This window comes from Neomonachus schauinslandi, chromosome 2, assembly GCF_002201575.2.
Source record: "Neomonachus schauinslandi chromosome 2, ASM220157v2, whole genome shotgun sequence".
Classification (NCBI taxonomy): Eukaryota; Metazoa; Chordata; class Mammalia; order Carnivora; family Phocidae; genus Neomonachus; species Neomonachus schauinslandi.
Genome location: NC_058404.1, coordinates 166,768,598 through 166,791,624, shown reverse-complemented (window position 1 = coordinate 166,791,624; position 23,027 = coordinate 166,768,598). Strand labels below are relative to the sequence as shown.

The 23,027-nt window shown below is 33.8% G+C and overlaps 1 protein-coding gene across 4 annotated transcripts in view; it reads right to left on the bottom strand.

The window, feature by feature from the left end:
• Positions 1-1,031: 1,031 nt before the first annotated feature.
• Positions 1,032-23,027, bottom strand: part of GNPDA2 (glucosamine-6-phosphate deaminase 2) — a 24,412-nt gene continuing 2,416 nt past the window's right edge. For 2 of the 4 annotated variants that reach the window (XM_021701561.2, XM_021701563.2), the window contains 5 exons: positions 18,185-18,286; positions 16,929-17,111; positions 11,916-12,100; positions 8,002-8,176; positions 1,133-2,137 (listed from right to left, as the gene is read on the bottom strand). In XM_021701561.2, coding sequence (XP_021557236.1) covers positions 2,076-2,137; positions 8,002-8,176; positions 11,916-12,100; positions 16,929-17,111; positions 18,185-18,200 — 621 coding nt within the window. In that variant the 5' untranslated portion in view covers positions 18,201-18,286 and the 3' untranslated portion in view covers positions 1,133-2,075. Of the gene's footprint in view, positions 2,138-8,001; positions 8,177-11,915; positions 12,101-16,928; positions 17,112-18,184; positions 18,287-22,309; positions 22,472-23,027 lie in introns of all 4 variants that reach the window. The other 2 variants (XM_021701559.2, XM_021701560.2) reach the window with 2 other exon arrangements.

Sequence of the window (23,027 nt, the reverse complement as noted above, 5' to 3'; positions counted from 1 at the left end):
TTGAGCTGAGCTCTGTTGGCATTGCTTCATTCAGTCTATACAACAGTCGAGGTACAAGTACTGTTACCATCTTATAGGGCAAGCAGCTCAGACTTAACACTTGCCGGTGTCAGTTATTGACAGAGCTGGGATTCAGACAGTGGTTTCTACTAGTTCTTAGCTACCGTGCTTTATTGCCTTGTGGAAATCTGATAGGCTTCTTAGTTCTTTAACAGCAGCTTAGCCTCTGAGCTAGGGAGCTAGAGTGGCCAGAAATCAGTTTGCTGAGGAGCTTGTGTACATGGGCTTGACTCAAAATAGCCCCCTAACATCAAGGGCAGTGATGCAAAGATCTTCTAAGTTGTGTTTCAGCTGGCACATTTAAGCACAGAAATAACTAGAAATAACTAGTTAATCATGCACCAAAACAGCGTTTTCACTATAATAGTATGACTCTCTAAGATAGATAGGGTAGTTTGTAGTAATCAGTACTTTATTACCAGGTGTGTGACTGGAAGATGATATGACTTAAAGACCATTTATAACACAAGGCAATTATAACTACGTTATTTGGGATTTAAGGAACCTATTTTATACTAACAGTTTTATTTATTTTTATTTGCTGTTTATTTTAAGGAACTTAATTGTAAATACATTTCAGTCACATTTTGGGCGCCTGGGTGGCTCAGTTGTTAAGCGTCTGCCTTCGGCTCAGGTCATGATCCCAGGGTCCTGGGATCGAGTCCCACATCAGGCTCCCTGCCTGGCAGGAAGCCTGTTTCTCCTTCTCCCACTCCCGCTGCTTGTGTTCCTGCTGTTACTGTCTCTCTCTCTCTCAAATAAATAAATAAAATCTTTAAAAAAAAAAAAAACAAAAACATATCAGTCACATTTTAGTTAAGGTATGGAAGTAATGCTTCTCTGAGATGGGCTTATAAGATGCAAAACATGCTGAAGAAATGGGAGAATTTTTTACTCCCCGCTGAGTGACTGAGAAATTATAGGTAGAATTACTGTCTTCTAACTTAAATCTCTTAAGTGCCTGATGGCAACAAAAGGTAAATACAGAATCAATACTACTAATAATGTTGGAATATCTCAGATGCATGTATTCAGTTTCACTTCTGGAAATAAAATTTAGATAACATTTGTTTATTATAAGCTTTATTTGAGTTAAAGATAGAAAACAATATACTTTTATTTGCAATTTAATGATGCAAGTTGTTAATGGCAATCTAAGTTTACAGTATCCTTTTATATATACTTCATCATGTTATCCTTTTAGACATATAATTAAGGAATAAAGCTAATCATTTATGAATTTAACAATAATCAGAAAATTGTCTTCAAAAGAATTTAAGTATGTTGCTAGGTATAAAGTTCATAATTGCCAAAATACTTATATTAAAAGCATGAACCCAAGTCATTAAATAAAAATAAGAGCACATTTGTAAAAAAGTGCTATAGAAGGTGGTGCACAAAAATCATGCACTTATACATACTTTCCAAAAGGACGTAAACTGTACTTTTAGGCACTGGCATCTCTTCATATTCTCTGTTCCAACAATATATAGCAGGACTTTTGATGTCCAGATGCTACTGCAGAAAGATGACTAAGGCAACCACGTGCAGAAAAGCTTGTGTGTAATGCACAGAAAATACAAAGATTACATTCCAAAAGTAAAGGTTTGCAATGACTGTTTGATATCTGAAAGGCTTGGAGTGTCTTTATGTGATTAAAAAATAACTCTGAGAATGCCACCAGATTCATATGAATGATACTTGATGTGTAGATTCTTCACATTTAAAATGACTTGAAATTTTAAAACAAAGATTTCATTTCTGTGATGTTTTACAGAGTGGCTGTGTGGCTTCCGTACTTTATAATAAACAGCTATTTGTGAGAACCAACTACTTCTCCTAAACCTTAGTATAAAATGGACACATTCTAAATATGGAATGTTTAACATATAGATATTGGACTTCAAAAATGACAGTCTTCAAAAAATCCCCATTTTATATTGCATAGCTGAAAATTCATCTACTACTTAAAAAAGTGTTCTGTTCATTCAAGCAGAATTTTGCTCCAATCTCCTTCAGTTTCCTTCTTTCATACTGTATAGTGGATCCACAAGTTTATTGTGAACATGCATTAAACCTTAAAGAAAAAAAGCACAATTCTAGTTTTATTTTTAATTTTGAATTATCTCTCATTTACCTTAGAAAATAGAAGAGTTTATAAGATACAATAAGTATACTGGTTCCCATCTGATACAGAATAATTAAGTTTTATTGAAAAATGCAAATAGAAATGTTTCATGATGTTTAGTTGTAACTACCTAGCAAATAGTAATTTACAGTTATTTATGAAGCTGTAGATACAGAATGAGTACAAATTCCTTGGGAGTAGAAGCAGTTCTTGCCTTCAAAGCTTCAATATGGCAAAATAACAAATTTGAATAATGACCTGGTTAATACATTTTAATTACATCCTATAAGTCTGTTGAGTTTGATCCTCTGCACTTCTCTACCAGACTCCAGCCCAGGAACTCAGAACTGTTATTAAACTGGGATAGCTTTAAGTTCCCCAAAGTATTACCCTATCCATTCATCTGGCAAATTATTTTCCACTATTTTGACATGTGTATTTACAATAGGGGTGATAACAAACTATACTGAAGGAGGTTAATAAAAAAATCCAAGGTGCCATTAAAAAGTTGAAGACTCCGTATTTAAACATAACCAAAGATTTAAACTTAGAATGCCAAAAAAGTAGAGCAGTCAATACTGAATCATTTCTGACTCCCAAACATGACAACTGGAAGCTGTTCACCTGGCAGAAATCAAGTACAGCCTCAATCTTAGGATATAAAAGAGCTAGAGATGGTTCAAGGAGTCTTTGAATCTCCTGCATTAATATACAAATTTGTGTATGCAAGTGTGTGTGCATGTGTGCATTTTCTTCTGAGGACAGTTTCTTCACCAGATTTTCATAGTGGTCCATGACCCAAAAGAGGTGAAGAGTCATGACATTTGAACCCTGGTTTTCCTTTTTGCTCTTAACCTTTACATTTCCTTTTGCTTTTAAAGTATAATCTAGCCCAGGGTCTCCTGGCTGGCTCAGTTGGAAGAGCATGTGACTTGATTTTGGGTTTGTAAATTCAAGCCCCATGTTAGGTGTAGAGATTACAAAAAAAAATAAAAAAATACAGTCTCGCCCTTTATCAATATACTTGAACTGTTCTCTATTAACGGGAATTTGTTTTGCTCCTGTTAGCTCTTATGGAAGAGCTATTTCCTCCCAATCTGAGTGCTACTATCCATTTTCTAGGGCTTTCCATCCTGTCAACTCAAAAAGTTTTCTTCAGCTTCTATTTAACTTTTTATTTAATATCCTTTGGGCTTCATAGGGTGATTTTACATAATTTAGTGGTTAGACTGCGGTGGTTTCATAGTCCTGTGTTCTCCCATCCATCCATCTGTCCCAACTACCCACAATTTATCAAATGCCTCCAATGTACCAGGCACACTTCCAGATGCTGAAATAATGCAGTGAACAAAACTTAAGTCCCTACCTTTGTGAAGCTTTTAACAAAATATATTACATTTTATTTTCTCAAATCACTTAATAAGCCAACTTTTTATGATGCTGAGTCAACTACTTTCAGGAAGAGATCTTACACTTTTTTTTTTTTTTTTTCACTAACAGCATGTGAGGCTGTGTACTTGAAGGCACTTTGGCCTGTTTTCTTGGCTGATGACACTAACTAGAAAATATAATTTATATTTACTAAAAATACACATTAAAGGGTAATTTTTATAGTGCAGAAGAAATATTTGCTAATGAAAACGATTAACCAGATAATATCTCTAAATAGAACCAATCCTATTTAAAACAGGATTTAACTGAAAAGTTTTAATACATTTCAACAACCAGAATGTAAAGAGCAGTAAAATGGGAACTGGAGAAACCTAGGAGGAGAGGGGACACAAAAACAATGGTAATTTTAGCCACTCAGTTTAGAAGATGTAACCTCCTATGGAGAAGCCACTGTAATTAAGAGGATCATTCTACTTGATACAATTCATTTATCATTTACTTACAGCTTTGATCATGGAAATAATACATTAGAGCTTGAAAACCCAAAACATCAGAATAAACATTAAAAATTCAACTCTATAAAGTTTAACTATACATTGGCTGTAACTTTTACACATAAGGCTGTTTCCAAACTAGAAATGCATTTTGGATGATAAAGAATTTATTATGACTTAAGGTAAAACTGACAATTTTGTATACAAGAATTTGATAGAAAGAAATCATTGCTACTTAAATCATTAACAGAAAAAAATAAATTCTGAGTACTAAAACGTATAGACTTCCTAACATGTTGCCAGAAGTTGTTAAATGTCATAGATTCTAAATGTCAATTTTATGGTTCTGACTCCATCTGAATCATTCAATCTCTGTTTCAAGCTACTGGAATAGGGTCTACAAAGGATGAAGCAAAAATGTTCACCATAATGATGAGGTCTTGAAAATATACTCTCAAGGACATAAAATACAGGCTTTATATAAAATCAGCAAAAACAAAAAAATTAGACTAAAACATTAAATATTAAACTTTTCCTGCAATTTACTTCTATCTTCCAAAAGGTATATACTGAAACTTCCATTTGCAATGATTTTTATTGTTTTAGATGCAGTTAACCTAGATTTTCTTCTGGGCCTACATAATTAGAGCCCTTTTATGCACATTTTAATGATGGCAGGAGATAGGGTAGTAATGTGACTGGAATCTGAAGAACTACAGAAGGTAACTACAGGATTCATATCCTCCAGTACATCTTAAAGTGGTTGGTAAAATACCTCAATGAGAATATGGCAAATATATAAAACTATACTTACATATAAGTTTATGAATATTCAATTACTCTACCCTGTATTAAAATACCTTACTGTAAAATGAGGTCTGCATATAGCCCAGAATAATATCTCAATTCCATTTTTCTCCATATTGACAGGAGGCACTCTCTGACAGGCTGATAACCCTGAACCTCTCCAGAAATACATACAGATCCATATTAGAAAATACAATATCCTCAAAAGAGCAGTGCAGCGATTCTCTCATGAATAGTCTATACTTCAAAATGTTTCAGAACAGCTTAGAATCTGGACAGATGAATTAAAAGAACAAAATACATGTAATCACCTACCCCCCTTGTGTTTTAAATTATCTTTATGTCCATACCTTTTTGGAAGCAATTATTACAGTATGAAAGCAACCCAAACAAATAGAAATATGATTTAGATAGCCAGAGTTTATTTCTCTTCTATGACGCAGTATAAACAGTGGACAAAAGCCCAGATACCAGATAAGACTGGTTTCACTTACCCAGCTCTGCCCATATATGAGCTGTAGGACTTTGGGTGACTTAACATCTCTATTAAGCCTGTTAACTCACCTGTAAATGGGATTATAAGAATACCCACTTCATTGGATTGTGAGAATTTAAGTAAATCAAGTATAATCCATTTAGAATAGTGCCTGGTCATATAAGTATTGGCTATTATTATCTTATTAAATGTTTACTACACTAAAATGTAAACATTTTATGATAAAAATGGAATTGACAACATTTGATAAGCACAAGGGTTTACCTGAGGATTGCTGGTAGCAGAACATGGGAATGTTAAATGAATCTCTGGCATTAAAATGTGTGGATAATGGGGATTCCTTTTATTAATTTTTTCAAGGAATCTATTTGTAATGAAATCTGAAAGACTACATGGAAATATATGGGTAAAACTCCATACAAGGACTCTTACTCATAACTCATCACAGATCTTTCTCTTTTACCTGTCAACTTACTTAAAAACTTGACAATATTTCAGTTTAATTTGATACTTCTGTGGCTTGGTAAAAAAAAAAAAAAGTAACTTTTGATAAAAATATAAGTGACTGGAAATAATTAAGCATTTTACAGTAAGGAAAGTTTTAAGTAAATTTTGATACATCTACTTATATAGCCATTAAAAATGCATTTGAAGAATAGTGAAATAGGAAAGTGCTCACAACAGCTAATTGCAAATATAAAACTAAGCATGATTAAAAAAAATTTTTTTTTTAAAGATTTTTTATTTATTTATCTGAGAGAGAGAATGGGAGACAGAGAGCATGAGAGGGGGAGGATCAGAGGGAGAAGCAGACTCCCTGCTGAGCAGGGAGCCCGATGCGGGACTCGATCCCGGGACTCCAGGATCGTGACCTGAGCCGAAGGCAGTCGCTTAACCAACTGAGCCACCCAGGCGCCCATGAGAAGGGATACTATTTTTTTTTTTTTAAAGATTTTATTTATTTATTTGAGAGAGAGAGAATGAAAGACAGAGAGCATGAGAGGGAGGAGGGTCAGAGGGAGAAGCAGACTCCCCGCAGAGCAGGGAGCCCGATGCGGGACTGGATCCCGGGACTCCAGGATCATGACCTGAGCCGAAGGCACTCACTTAACCGACTGAGCCACCCAGGCGCCCATGAGAAGGGATACTATTTCTTTTTTTTTTTTTTTAAAGATTTTATTTATTTATTTGAGAGAGAGAGAATGAAAGACAGAGCATGAGAGGGAGGAGGGTCAGAGGGAGAAGCAGACTCCCTGCCGAACAGGGAGCCCGATGTGGGACTTGATCCTGGGACTCCAGGATCATGACCTGAGCCGAAGGCAGTCACTTAACCAACTGAGCCACCCAGGCGCCCCAAGCATGATTAAAATTTTGATTGTTCACTATTCATCAAACTTCATTTGTGTATCATCAAGATTTTTGCCACATTCACACCATTTACATGAACTATGAGTTAAAGATTCCTTTTAAATTGACTTGTAATTTAAATTTATATACTATTTCATGAAGCTGAAGACTGAGACACACATTATTTTATGTATCATTAAGAAAAAATACTACTAGGTAACTGATAATGACACCAATTTTAAACACATCCCAATTTTAGACAAGACAGATGTGAAAAAAGATGTGTCTCACAGGCAATAAAATACGGTAACTTCTTTAACTGTCAAAACAATGATATTTAGAGAATACAAGTTTGATCGGTTTAGTGTATTTTTTCTAATACATGTTAAATAAGCACCTAGTAACTAGAGTACAAAGATTAAAAATACATATCCATCTAATATCAATAATACACATACTACATACTCTGTATGTGTATATATATATATATAGATGACCAGTTATATATTTTCATATCAGCTATATAAATACTTTATAAAGAGCACCTATTTATACAGCTTGTTTATTATGTGTGTGTATATGTGGAATTCACTCTTAAGCAGGGAATGGTTTCTAAACAGTATAGTCAAATTTTCCTTGAAAATCTCTTAAATCACCCATTACATCAAGCACATGTAGGTTCATACATACAACCCGGTACGGGAAGGTTTAAGAATTACTGAACTAGACTGCAGGGAAGAGTCAAAAGGACAAGCTACATGCAGAAGTCTGGGCAGTCAAACCCCTACTTACTTGCAGAGTTTATTCCATACTGCTCTGACACTGAACCATTATAACTGATATATGGGAATAATTTGAAATTGTGAAGAGTAAATGAGATAGTGGGTGACCCAACTTACCTGCTGCTTAGATTCTAAACCATACCTTAGTGAGCAAGGTGGGGCAGGGAAACAATGAAAAAAAAATCAGAAAGTATATATATATACATATGTGTGTATATACATATATTTCCTTTTGGGTTACTTACTCATATATACAATATGAAAGTAAGATATTTTTTATCAAATTTTGGATTTCAGAAAAAAATAGGAAACTATTTTGAAAGCTATTATTTGAGGTGAGATTTTTCTGTTCCTTAAAAAGAACTGGCTACTGTGTTGGCAAAATGCTGGTTTCAATAGGCACAGTGCAGGATGTGACTCCACAGTCTATTAAGTTTTAATTGTCATCTACAATGGGACATTCTCACAGTCTGCTTCTGAAATTTCAATGCTCACCTTTAAAGTATTTCACAGTTTTAACTCTTAATTCTAAAGTAGCATCTTCATCACACACAAAAATAGTTCGGGGATGCTGCTGGAAAGCAGAAACAGTCCACATGTGATTTACTCCTTCTTCTATTGCTTTGTAGAGAGCAAATGCCTTGTGTGCACCTGTTATGAGGATCATTACCTGAAAAGTCATGACCATTACATGTTAATTAATTCTTAAAACATGTTTCAAATGACTAAAAAAGCTCTATTTTTTTTTTTAAAGATGTTAGCACCAATACTCTTCTGAAGGTAAAATAAAATAGCTACATATTTCTTCACAGTTCAAGGTATTTATTTTTGTTCTTCAAGGTAAAAGGCAAGCATAAAGTGTAACTTCTGGTTTAAGAAAGTAAAATAGTATCTTCTTATGAAGTATTATTGAATATACCATAATGCAGGTACTTAATACATTAGATACTGATGTGCGTAAGTGACCTGGGAAAATGAAGAAAAAAGAAAGAAAAGGGCTGTTTTGCAAAAGCAGAACTGCAGGTCAACAAAGAATTTACATAACTAGGAATGATACACCAAATTGCTCTAACGCAATCAATACAGTAGATACTACTTTGAAAGAGAAAGAAGCCTAAAGACTATGTCACAGATTTTATCAAAGTTGTCTAAAACTAGATTTAAAGAAGGATTAGGGATCTACTTAAATGTAAGAACTGTCCTTTAAGCACACAAGACTAAGAATACCCTTATGAATTACAGAAAATCCAAGCTGTTGGTCCCAAATTCCTAAAAGCCTATAATTCAAAGAACATGTGCAAATGTGAGTAAGTGTGTATGTGTCAGAATAAATCTTTACCATTTTTATGATTGAGAAGGGGTTTGCAATAATCCTTGAAAAAACTGATATATAGGCTTAATAGTCCTTATTTACCTCTAAGTTATTTGTGAAATGGTTGGGATTTGGTGACTGATTAGATGTAGAGAAGAAACAATGACACATGTTTCAACCTCATATAATTTTTTTTTAAAGATTTTATTTATTTATTTGACAGAGAGAGACACAGCAAGAGAGGGAACACAAGCAGGGGGAGTGGGAGAGGGAGAAGCAGGCTTCCCGCTGAGCAGGGAGCCCAATGCGGGGCTTGATCCCAGGACCCTGGGATTATGACCTGAGCCTAAGGCAGACGTTTAACAACTGAGCCACCCAGGCGCCCCATCAAGCTAATTTTCATGGTGAGTGTTGCTACTCACCAAAGGAGGGAATATTCAAAAGAAAGGCAAATTTGGTGGAAAGATAAATTTAAATTTTGGACAGCTTAAGTATAGGGAGTGTAAATATGGAGATGTCAGCTGGAAGTTGGAAATACAAAACGTGCAGCTTCAGGAGTACAAGATAAAGATACATATTATTATCACTGTACTGAGAGTACTTTATCTTTTTGGAATAGTGATGAAACTACTGAAAGAACGTTTCAAAGAGTGACTGCTATTGACGTATTAAAAAAAAAAAAAAAGGTCATGCCCCAAAGCATACAGAGTGAATATGCAGTTCCAGAATGAAACCCTAGGGAACAACAATATTCAAAAGGCAGATGAAGAAGAAAAGCTTGGGAAGCAGACTGAGAAGGAATGCTCAGAAAGTAAGAAGAGTAATGGCAGAGTTTTATGATGGGAGGGATGGTCAACAGTAGTAGATGATGAAAAGAGACCCAATAGGATAAGACCTGCAGAAAAGATGCCGGCTGTTAGCAATGAAGAAGTCATTACTGACTTTGGTGACTTTCAGCAAGGTAGCAAAATCAAAAGCAGATTTTTAAATTAGTTTTTCCTATGTCACCTTAAGAATAAATATCCAAAGTATTATTATTATAAAAAACATTTATAAAGATGTTGCAATCATGGAAAATAATTTCTCTTTTGAAATTATCTTTAAAGTATATGACATTATCTTTAAATATACCTCAGTAAAAACAAATTTCAATCCTTTGAAGGTAAATTTAGATTTTGCCAAAGAGCCTAAAGTCAACAAAAATCAGATTTGGTGGTTCAAGTAAATGACAGCTGTGGATAGAACTTTGTCCAACATGAATTATGAACATAATTCATTCACACTATTCCCAACAGTTATTAAATACCTATTATGTGACAGGCAGTGTAAGGTGCTAGATATACATGACCTATAAACTCACAGAGATTGTAAATTAGTGAGAAAAAAGATACTAAACCAGTAAACATACAAGAACAATCAGAAATTGTGAGAAGTGCTACAAAGGAAAAGAACAGAGTGGTCTAAGAGAAAATAGAAGAAAGTAACTTTGACTATGAGGATTATGGTCAAGAAAGGTAATTCTGAAAGTTGAAAACTGAAAGGTGCCATTTTAGCTAAGCAAGGTCTGGAAAAGTAGAGCATTTCACAGTGGTAATCAGTGTGAAGGCCTCAAGCCAAGAAGAGTGATAAAGTAGTGACTGGAGTGGTTCCTTATCTAGTTGACAATTCCCAAATTTTAAGGAAACCTATAATAACTTCCAGGGTGTCACTTCCAAGGTTATGTACAGAAGGTCTTCATTAACAGAGCTGCCAAACTGTGAAGCTGCTTCCTGATACACTAACCACTTAGAAATTTAGTTTACCATTCATATGTACTTTCCATCTAATAATAGCATCTTCCCCACACATTGATTCAAAATTTTATTAAGTGTATCTGTTCTTAATGAAACTAAAATTGAAGAACAGCTCACATCACAGTTAAAATCACTGGCAAATGAAAATCTGTACACATTAAGCTCCTTACAATTAAAGATAAGAAAATCATTAAGTATGATGATGTGATACTTGTTTCAAAAGAATGATAGAAAAATCAAAGCACTAGGGCCCCTGGGAAAATAATGAAGTCCTAGAATAGTTTTGCCATAATAATTTTCTTTGTAGTCATGCTAAGAGTGAGTACTTTGAGCTGAGTGGCATCATAAAATTTTCCTGAAAAACTGACCAAAAGAAAAAAAATCAGTATCTTAATAACTCTCTGTTCATTCTAAGAATTAGCTTGTTACATTACAAATTAGCAAATAAATCTTGTTAAATGTAAGAAATCTATTTGCATAACTTTCAGTTTCATATTTTAGAAATACAATTGCTCTAAAATCTTTTTCAACTTAATTACTATGGAATTTCAATTCATGAAGGTCTTTCTTCACATACTGATGATTTTTAGATGAAAAACTTCATTTTGAATGACAGTTCTATTTGTATGTTCAAGTCTAGACATATTTACATTAAGATACATTACTTATTCATCATAACTTGTCTGTATGCTTTCCTCTGAACCTGTTCCATCTTGTTATCAGGAAGGAATGGAGTTTCCATATAATTGAACCACTTAGAATCCTGAGCTGACTATAATTTGTTCTGTTATTCTCAGGGAAGGAAATGAAAGCCCAATTAAAAATTTAAAAATTAGGTAGGATATATTGTTCAGAGTACTTGCCTTCTTAAGTATACCAAATTTAGAACAGATTCAGCCTTAAATGGGTTCTTTTTATGCTGGAAACTAACTGGCTATCCTCCCACAGTCAAGAAGTACTTTACACTAAATTATCCTGAGCCTCCAAAAACAGTTTAACCAGCATTGCATTTTTGTTACAACAGACCTTTCACCACACCATTTCACTTAAAAACAGACCATTTGATCAGTATGATTTTAGGAACTCAAACTGAGAAGCAGAACAGGCCAATGTAGCAGTATTCCAGAAGGGGTGGTGCCTAATTCTTAGCTCCAAAAGACTTAGTTGGACTCTAAACTTGGCAATGAGACAGAAGTCATTGAGAGCTCGGTAACAGTTTACCTAGTGAATAGGATGTAACAAAAATTATTTGGTGCCATAATTCCTCCAAAATCTACAGATAGCAAAGAATATTGAATTCTTACTTCTCTTGCATCCATCACTGTCCCCACACCAACTGTTAGAGCCATAGTTGGCACCTTCGATAAATCTCCATCAAAATATTTAGCATTTGCCAAAATGGTGTCCATTGCTAGAGTCTTTAATCTTGTCCTTGATACTAAACTGGATCCTGGCTCATTGAAAGCGATATGACCATCTGGACCAATTCCTTTTAAAAGAAGTATACACATACATAGACGCATAAAATAAATAAGATTTCTCAAAGTTCAGCTTGTTTTTAAGAGCAAATAGCCATATTCTAATGCTGCATTAAATACCTGTTCCTGTATTTGATTCAACAAGTATTTCAGTGTATTCCATATGCTTAGCACTGAGCTAGCATGAATGTAACTGACACTGCAATCTAGCACACATATACACACATACAAATGTAATTAAAAACAAGAACTGCATGAAACAATACTTACCCCTGCTAGGAGTCATTCTATTTCATTAGCAAAACATACAAAAGGAAAATGCAGAATGTGAATGACTATACTGATTTCATGACCTAATAATGGGTGACAACCACAACCTGAAAACACTGCTTTAAAGAGACCCACTGCTAGCTCCAATATTCTAGGACTGCCTCTAAAGTATAGATAAAAATATGACATTCCTTATTTGAACGAAACTGGAAGTAAATCTTTTTGTAAAATGAAGAATCCTTCTATGGCATGAATAAATCAAGTTTTACATATGTGTACCCTACTAGCTAGTCAGAGTTCTGACAACCTCAATGAAAAAATAAACCCACAAGTTCTGAGTCAAAATGCCTATTATATTTATACTCTACATTTTACTTTAATGACAGATATGTGTATTTTACTGACTCTTAGCCTATAATTCAAACCAATTTCTCCCAGATTACAACAAAGTAAAATATGACAAAGAATAACCTGGTTTTGATGGAACAAAGAAGAAATGAAAATCTTAGGGAGCAAATATAAGCTACCAAAGCACCACATTCTAGGAATTTTTAATGTGGTGACAAAGCCTGACCTACATGTGGTTATTATGTATGGATTTTTCCATTGGTGTATATGTATCTGCCTATAAATATAAGTTTTAAATTATAGATATGCATTTCTTTCCAGATTTGTAAAACTACTGTTTCTCCTCTTAAATATGTATCTGTGCAAATATTTATATTTCTCTATGTATGTATAGAGAAGAAAGGCTGGGACCAGGAAAATAAAAGTTCCAGAAAAAACAGGGAAGTCCTCAAGGATCAACATTAGTGTTCTAACTGGTATTGTGGGTCATACAAAAGTGTAGAGTAAGGCTGAAATTATCAGCAGTGGTTCAAGACAGAGAAGGGTCAATATATTCCCTTACTGACCAGAAGTAACTATTAGAAATTGAGCTTCCTGACATAAATATGTCTGGCACATTCTCATTCAGTCTTTAAGTCTAAACTAATATATTTACACCTTTAGGAAACATCTCTAAAACATCAGAATCTGGATTACAGGCCTTCCCTGTGTTCCTACGGTTCTGTGGGGTAGAATGTAAATTTCATTGGAGTAAGGACTTTCTCTTAATTACTATACCCTTACCCCTTAGAATAATACATGACACATAGGAGGCCCTCAATAAATGATGGCTGAATAAATGAAAAGATGGTTGCTATTCTTTGGTATGCTCAGTATAGTTTTTCTCTTCTCCTTCTACCTTGCTTTGCTCCCCTCACAATGGAGGGGACCTTTATCTACTCTGTATCTCTCTGAGTCCGGATGATTGCGGTCTAGTGATAAACACTTGTCCCAAGCTGAAACAGTCAGAATTTCAGGAAATTCTGAAACCTGTGTGGGGTGGAGAAAAGAAGGAGGGCATCTACAGCTGAGGTATCTGATGATAGCACGGCAGGAGAGTATCCATAAGTTCCTGCTTTGGAGATTTGAGGCTCCTTGGTTCTTGTTCTTCCACAGACTTGGCTGTTTCAACTCTTCTAACAATTCTGTGCGTTAGCCCAGAATCATTCTAGTTAATTCACTTTTGGTCCCAAAGTAGATTACAGTTACTTGCAAACCAAAGATTCTAATCGTGTACCCAAAGGAGAGAGTTAAGGTTTTCCCCACAGTCTTTTTGTTTTTTTAAAAAACAGTATCTTAAGATAATTTTAAAGTTAATAATATCCTTAGAGTTTATCTATAAAATTTCATATTTGTGTATTTTATTGCTGGGGGTGGGTGAGGGATTGCATGATTGCAATCTTTTTGTAAAATGAAAATTGCAAGTAGATTGCACTCTACTCTTTCTTCTAGCAATTCTGTCATCACAGGGAGAATGAGAACTTCTGGCAGTATATATTTCCTTTTTCTTTTCTACTGAGGAAAGGGAATTCCTGTTCTATTTCCCAGGAGTAAGACACGATGGATTCACAGTCTTGAGCTCTTCTCATTCTACTATTTCCAGTTTAGAGGAGAAGAATAGGAAACCCCATTTTGGCCTCAAGCCCAACCTGAAATCTCTAATCCAACTTTACCTTTAATAAGGCTGATATTTTTATCCCATTTGGCTCAGTTCTTAAGTGTTTTTATTAACCAACAAACCCTGGAACAAAAGAAGGGTAAGTGATAAGACCCAAATACCAAGCCTCATCTTGAAAATCCAATAACAAATCTAGATCAACAAAGGCAAAGAATCAAATGAGATTCTTGCATGAGTATACATCCAATAATAGGGTACCCCAAAGAGGAAAAAGTTCAAAGAAAATGCAATAAGCTAACCCTTCTTCCCCTATACACAGAGTAATTATGTCTTTTGGATGGTAAATATAAAATGGCAGACCCTGATCATGACATGACTACAGTGAAGATGTTAATGGAAGAGGCAAGGAAATCTTATTTATTGATTGATTGATTGGTCAGGAAAAAATGTCTACAGGAAGCTTAAGACAAAAATTGGTTAGAAAACAAAGTAAAGTTCTTTCTAGTATAAGAGTCAGTGATACATACACATAATTATAATTTACAATCCATCTGTTTCAAAGGGAAAACTAAGGTGACCTATAGTGAGGAAATACACCAAAAAACCTTTTTGGCTTATAAGCCAAAAAGAAATGAGAAGTGACTTAAAGCTATAGGAAAAGAAGAAAGTTCTAAGAGAAATCTTTGATAAGGGATATTCAGGCTTAAACACTACATTAAGCTGTAAATACTTCCTGGAAAGCAGACAAAGGGAGAAAATGGAGTTTAAGAGTTCTTAGGTCACCCCACCCAAGTAAATTCTATTTTCTGGCATAGAATCCCCAAGGGATTTGTCACATGGATCCTTAGGTAAGGCAAATAAATTAAAAGGAAAAAAAAGATATTTAAATGAAGTAAAAGGTATTTTTCATTAAGCCATTTTTAATAATGAACCTCTATTAACTACCATGCCTTTTTGTGTAATGGTAAATGAGTGAAATATTTCTTGATATAACTAAAATACAGATACATTAGGTATAATTACATTACAGTAATTAGGTATACATTATAGTAATTCTACTTGATTTTTGTATGGAGTTTAGAAAACCTAAAGAATGCATGGGTAGTGCATTCCTTAAACGTTCCCAAATTACCCTTGATATTGGCAAGTACAAATAGTAATTATTTCAGAATTGAGCCATATGGACAAAACTGGAATACATATATTTTCCAGGAATACTGGAATTTTATTTAAAACATAGATAACTTTCTATTTTGAAAAGTGAAACAGTCTAGCTTAGATTCTTGCTCAGATAAAACCATCCCATTTACAAAATAAATGATATTGGCTCTGTTAGGTACAGAAAAAAATTTCCTCAAAGAGAAAATCTCAATCTCACTGGATACCCTTAGAAGTAATTCAGTAAAAAAGCAGGAAATTCAATGAACTAAGGAACAATTATTTCATCATCTATAGTTCAGAAAGAGAAGACTGAATAACACTTAATGGAGTACCAATTACATACCAACCACTATGCAAGCATTTTACACGTTATAACATGGTGAATTCTCACAAGTTTTGGAATGGTTAATAATAATTCCTGTTTTACAAATAACTCAATTATACTGAACTTCAATAAACTTCCCAAGGTCATACAGATAATAAGTGACCCAAACAGAATGCGAATTCATGTCTGACTGTAATACCCAATTTTCCCCAAGGGCAACCAACCACCACAACTATATCTGGCCACCTCAACCATCAGTCAGCCTCAATACAGCTCTACTGAAGATCTAATTCATGTAGTTTTAAGCAGTCTTTTAATAAATATAAGATATATCTGGAGAACTTAATTTAGAGCTTTAGTTCATTTAGTTGAATACTAAAAACTTTGGCAAAAAGCATTTTGGTTTCAGTTTCATTGCTGTTATACTATTCTTATGGTAATTAATTAGCTGTCTCAGGCTTCATAATGACGACAGAAAACCATACTGTCATTACAAAGAAATTTCCTATTTTCAGTGGTACATTATAAACGCACGCATGCATGTAGATATATATAAATTTCAAGTGGAATTTAGCCAATTAAACATTTATTCATGTGGAGTTTATAAAGACAGTTATACAGCTTAGTTCACATTAACTAAAGGGTGATGATAAAGTCTCACATCAGTCTTAACTGATTTTTTTAATGAGATGAAGTAATTTAAGTGATCAGTACAGAAATGCGAAAATCCACTGTTCCACATGCAAACTTTTAGGGATTTAACCCTGTAATTTGGTAAGAAAGCTGGGTTGGGATTTTAAAGAAATCATAAAAGATAATTATCATTCAGGAAAAGAAACAGCACTCATTTTGAAAGATGTGGTAAACTGTTAATTCTAAAGAGATAATATAAAAGAGTTTAGCAGGTATTGGAACTTATTTCTCAAGACATAATTTAAGCAATTCTAACTTGCGACCTTAATATTTTTTGATGAAAATAAGGTAAAATAAAAATCAGTAGCTGAATAAATGGTATTACAGTTACAGATGTTCCCTACATTACACAAAGGTAAGATTAATGAGAAAATGTTTTACGTACCTCCAACAAAAAGGTCAATTCCTCCAGCTTCTTTTATTTTCTTTTCAAAAGCATCACATTCTGCTTGTAAATCTGCAGCATTCCCATCGAGGATATGAGCATTCTTAGGATCTATATCAATATGCTTAAAAAAGTTATTCCACATATAAGAATGGTAGCTTTCAGGATGATTTCTGGGAAGTCCTAAATAAAAAGTTAATAAATAAAAATATAAGTATTTCCAGGAATAAATCCAAAGTTTACTTTTCTGATTAAGCCATAAATGCTATTTAAAATATATAACCTTTCTATTCCATATCCAATGGATATCCAAATTAAATCCAATTTAAAGGCATTTTTATGTGGAATACATGGTCATTATATGCCAGGCGTTAATCACCTTACATGTATGTATTAATTCAAATGATTTATATAACATCTATGGAATTACTTTTATCATTCTTATCTTATAAACAACACAAGTACAGAAACATTAAGTAACTTTCCCAAAGTCACACAGCTCATAGAAAGACTGGAATTCAAACACAGAAATCTAGTTCACATGCATTTAATCACTGTACTCCACTTCTCAGGCACAAAACTTCTACCAATGGAACTGATTTACGTATTAATTTCAACAATAATTAGCCATACATCTGAAATGTTGGTCCATGTTTCTCATCTATTTTTCCTATATGCATGCAAAGTATACTGAATCACAACAATTCTTTGGCTATCACTTAGGCTAACATTAAAAATGTATTCCTATGTTCAAAGTTTAAAACAAGAGTTTATTCGCATCACAGATCTTTCCTATTAAGCAAGTTAACAATCAATATGGCATAAAAGCTTCATAGCCACAAATATAAATATACTTATATTTGAAAAATCTTTATTTTACTAATTACTTTTACGTATGTGGTGCTCTATCCCCACAACAACACTGGTTTTAACTTTGCCTTAAGGGGACAAAAAAAAAAAAAAACCAAATGTGTGACGTACTGGCCCAAAGTTGCATGATTGGTAAGTGGCAGAGCCCAAGAATGAATACAGATCTTCTGATTTCTAGTCCCATATTCCTCCACGATATCGTGCTGGCATCACAAAAATATAGATTTTTTAAATATAAACTCCCAACCTCACCACAAGGCAGTACATTATCTTCTAATTATATTACATTCAAAACATAAATTCAAATAATGTATTCATTCTTAAAATATATTCATTTTATTTAAAATATAACATATCCAAATAATATATTCAAACGATATACTTACCTACATATTCATCCATGTTAAAGGTCTTCACATATTTAAAAGAAAGGTCTCCATTCTTATGATATTCTATTAGTTTTTTATAACATCCTAAAGGTGTACTTCCTAAAACAGACAGAGAGTCCATTTTCTAACATAACATGAAAAACTTATTTTTTTAAAAAAGTTTATATTTACTTTATTCTCTTAATGATATTCTCTACTTCTAATTTACTAGGGAAACAATGATTAATTTAAATACATATTCAATTAACAAATGTATTTTGAATTATACATACATTTGCAAGGTACCTTGAAATCTTAGTAAATTAGAATTTGCTGACTAAAACTAGAAATCTGTCAATAGAAATTATAGTTTGGAAAATTATTCTAGAGTTGTTCAGTATTTGGAATTAATGTTGTATATTACAAGATTAGAAACTTCTAGAAAGCACATTTGAATTAAAAGAAAAATAAACACCTCACCTTTTGAGTAAAAGCTTTTATAGAGAAGGATTTATATCATATAAATGAAATATAAAAAGGTCAAGTTGACCATTTAATGAAATCAAAAGGGAAACCAGAGCTAAATTTAAATACTGCCTCTACTTTCAAAATAGACTCAGAAATTGGCAAGGACTGTTTGAGGAACATTAGCCTTTATGATTTTAACTGGAGGTTCTGTTTCTTATTTTGTGTTATTTTCAGCATATATCAGCTAAAATGTATAAAGTAAAATGACCTCTGGGAGATGGGATCTTGGCTTTGGATATTTTATCTGATTTTATTGTTTTATAAATGTGATTCTTTTACATGTTTTATAAAACTAAAATCAGTTTATAGTGCTTCTTGACATGGCACAACAAAGATAAATAAATTTAGCCACTTGTAGATGGCCTCCATTTTTAAATTTGCTGTATTTTTTCATTTTAACTACAAACTGGAAGGTTAGAGATTGACTGCATTCTTTTTTTTTTTTTTAAGATTTTATTTATTTGACAGAGACAGCGAGAGAGGGAACACAAGCAGGGGCAGAGGGAGAGGGAGAAGCAGGCTTCCCGCCAAGCAGGGAGCCCGATGTGGGGCTCGATCCCAGGACCCCGGGATCATGACCTGAGCCAAAGGCAGACGCTTAACGACTGAGCCACCCAGGCGTCCCGATTGAATGCATTCTTAACAAGAGATCTGGCCCTCCGTATCCTGGCTGGAGTATTGATTAATTCCTAATATATCCACCATCACAAAACAAAACATCTGCACACAAAATTTCTACTCAAGTGGCAGACAGAAGTATGACAGAACTAAACAGTCTTTGGCGAAAGAAAACAAAACAAAAAAACAAACAAAAAAGGAAATTCTATAGTAGTAAAAAGATTGCCTTTCATTTGAGATGAAAGAATAATACAAGTGGCTATAAATAATAAATACAGGTTCAGAGAACAGCAGACTAAAGATTTTTTTAAAGCTAAAGCAAACATACTGTTTTAAATTATAATAATTTATAAATTTTACAATTCCATCTCAAAGAACTATAACCCACTAACATAAGACCTATCTTAAAGATGGATAAGTGTGCTTTTCCTTCTTTTGAGAAGCATAAACAAATCTGTGTTTGTTTCAATGTTAAGAGTTTAATTATAGGACTCCCTCGATTTAAGAATATATGAATAAAGAAGGTGAGGAGTCACAATGGTGAAGACAAAAAAAACCACATTCATTTCCTACTTTTTAATCCAGTGGCTGAAGAAAAAAAAAATAATGAAAGATATGGTACATGGTGCACTGGTTAAAGAAACTTCATTTTAATATTTGCTTTGCAAAACTTATTTACTAACATAACTACTACCAAGTGCTTACTATGATTCAGATGAAAGAAAATTAAAACTGTTTCTATCCTAAAAAACCTCACAAGATAGGAACAGGCAAATAATCATAACAAAAATATTATAAATAACCTATAAGAAGTCTGGAGAACTGTTGTAAATCAAAGAAGAAAAGATTATAGTCTTGTTTGTTGAAGGAAGGATATCCAAGAAGATGACATTTCAACTAAGTCTTGAAGAAGGGGTAGAATTCCAATAGTTAAAATTAGGGTTAGGTTGTAGTTGAGAACAAAAAAAGATGGGGGAGGAGGCCGAGAAATGACATTTGTATGTTTACCATGTGTTAGATGCTATATACTGATATTTTTATACATCAGCTCATGTAAACCTTGGGAAATTGGCATTATCTTTCCCATTTTGAGAATGGAAAACTGAGTCAAAAAGATTAAGGAATTTGCCAAATATCATATGGTAATGAAGCCAGAGATTCAAGAGATTCTGTCTGGTTCCATGGCTCATATAGTTTTCATTATGTAACACACTAGCAAGATGATGAAAGTAAAGCCAGCAAGGTCAGGTCTATTCTTTGAACTACAAGTAGTCTAATTTTCCTATCATGATTCAGAGCAAGAGAATCAGGGAATAAGTTTGGGAGGCAGGAAGCATGCAGGCCCTTACATGTGAAGCTTGTTAAGATCACATCAGTAAGCACTGAAAAGATATTCTCCAGAAACTGTGCTTGGTGGAGGGATAATTACAATACAGCATGCTACATACAATTACATAAATATATCCTCAAACTTCAAAAGCAAGGAGGAGAGAGCGTGATTAACACTGTCAATGGTCAATGAAGGAGGAAAGTGGAAAATGTCAACAAAGGTTTTCCAAGATAAGTCATTGGCAGGTGCATTATTAGCAGTTAAACTATCCTAAAGTAAGCAAAACTTGTAGATCTAAACACACAAAAGTATGTTTAAGACTGCTTGCATTCATCACTTTGAAGACTTTCTGCCCCCAAGCTAGAATTACTGTTTATTTCTACATCATAATTAAGACAGAGTGATCAAAGCAGCTAGCCTGGTTGCAGCCTGGGTTTACAGTATGCAAACTGATACAGAGGCCATGTCCAACCATTGGGGCTCATGTATAAAAAATGTGGGTGTTGATGGTGCCAGTCTGGTGTGTACAGTTTTTAAAAGTCCCTCTTTACCATTCTCACCAAGATCTACTGCCCTGGACCAAAAGACAAATAGCAAGATAACAAACAAACAACTTCATGAGCTAAACAATACCTTTCATGGAAATTACACAAGTGGAAAAAAGTATAATTGTAGCGTTTATGTAGTTAGCACATATGGGGGGAGGAGCAGAAGGAAAAAAATACTGTTTAAATAAGACACACTTATGGGAACCTTAAATTTATACAGTATTTACAGTACACAAGGGAGTGGCACAAACACTGCCTTATTTGAGCCTCAAACAGCATTATCGGCTATTATTATCCTTATCTTTCTTAAAGGAAAGGAAACCAAAGATTAGGGAGGTAGAATAAATGCCTTGCAGTCACCAAGAAAGTAAGTAGTAGCTCTGATTCCAGGTGCAATACTCTTTACTGTGGAAGTCAACAATATCAAATTAAGTGCCATGAAAAAAAAAAAAAAATTAAGTGCCATGAGATCAATGACACTACTTGGTTAATTTTTAAGAAAAACCTTAACAGGGAACTAAATACAACAAAACGTGCAATTCATACTTAGGTTTACTCTGTCATGAAGACATACCAGTCTTCAATTTTTCAGTCATAATACTTCTATAATAAAAAGAAAATTAACACAAATTATAAAAGACTAATAAGATAATAAAAGTATATGAGGCGGGGGAAGTAAAATGAAGAGACACGAGTACATAGTTCAGATACCTCTTAACAATCATTAGAAAGGCTAATCTACTAATTAAGTATATGAATAGTGAAAGTAACATCCTTAAAAACAAACAAAAGATGACTAGATAAAGGTACAAAAATATTATGACCATCACTTAAGTTAGGATATTTCCTTTTGCATTTTGGAGTGGAAAGTGATGTATAATTTTAATACAAGAAATTTCCTTTTGCATTTTGGAGTGGTAAGTGATACATAATTTTAATACAAGAAAACAGTAATGAAACACAGATACCAGATAGTTATATACACATTTCTGGCTCTATATACTAATATGTTCAATCAGTGATATGGCAAGAAATAAAGGGGAAACATATTTTACTAAAAGAAACCCTTCCATCCCATGATTTTATGTACCTAAAATGGGGGGGGGGGAGGTGTATTACCTGTTGGTAAACCCAATGTAAAGTATCTGTCCTGTCCAGGTCTGAACTGAATGATGCGATTACAGATGTATTTGGCTGCCCACTCACTAGCCAAGTCATAGTTATCAAGAATTACAAGCCTCATTATGGTGATGCACAGCTTCCAGGACAAGAAGTTCAAACCTGAGGAAATTCCATTGTAGAGCATTTTAAGTAATTTACAGACACTCAAACATAAGTGTTTATGATGACTGATGACTTTAAAAAGGACATCACTTAAAAAAGACATACTTATATACAAATACAACCTGTACTTTTAAAATAGTAATAGCCTTCTCTTTTGAACAGACCTTGGTTCTGAGCAGTGGCCTACGTAATTTAAGTACATACACAATCTTCTGAATTAAATATAACACCCACTTTTAGATGAGGAGAAGAAGTCACATAATTTGACTGAGGTCACACAGTTACTAAATGACAAAGCCAGAATTCGTATCAAGGCAAACTTAAAGTTTTTATATGCCACGACACTACACTGTCTTGACAGGGATGTTATATAAAGCAACATAAAACAAACCTAAAGGCAAACAAAGCAGTACTCATTTCTTGAATGCAAGTTAAAGGGAGTAATGATACTTAGCAACCTCTGGGTTACTTACTAAAATCCAGAACTCTCCCTATAAATACTGTAATAACCAAACCTCCCTTTTGTTAAATGTTTTTGTAAAAATGATACCTG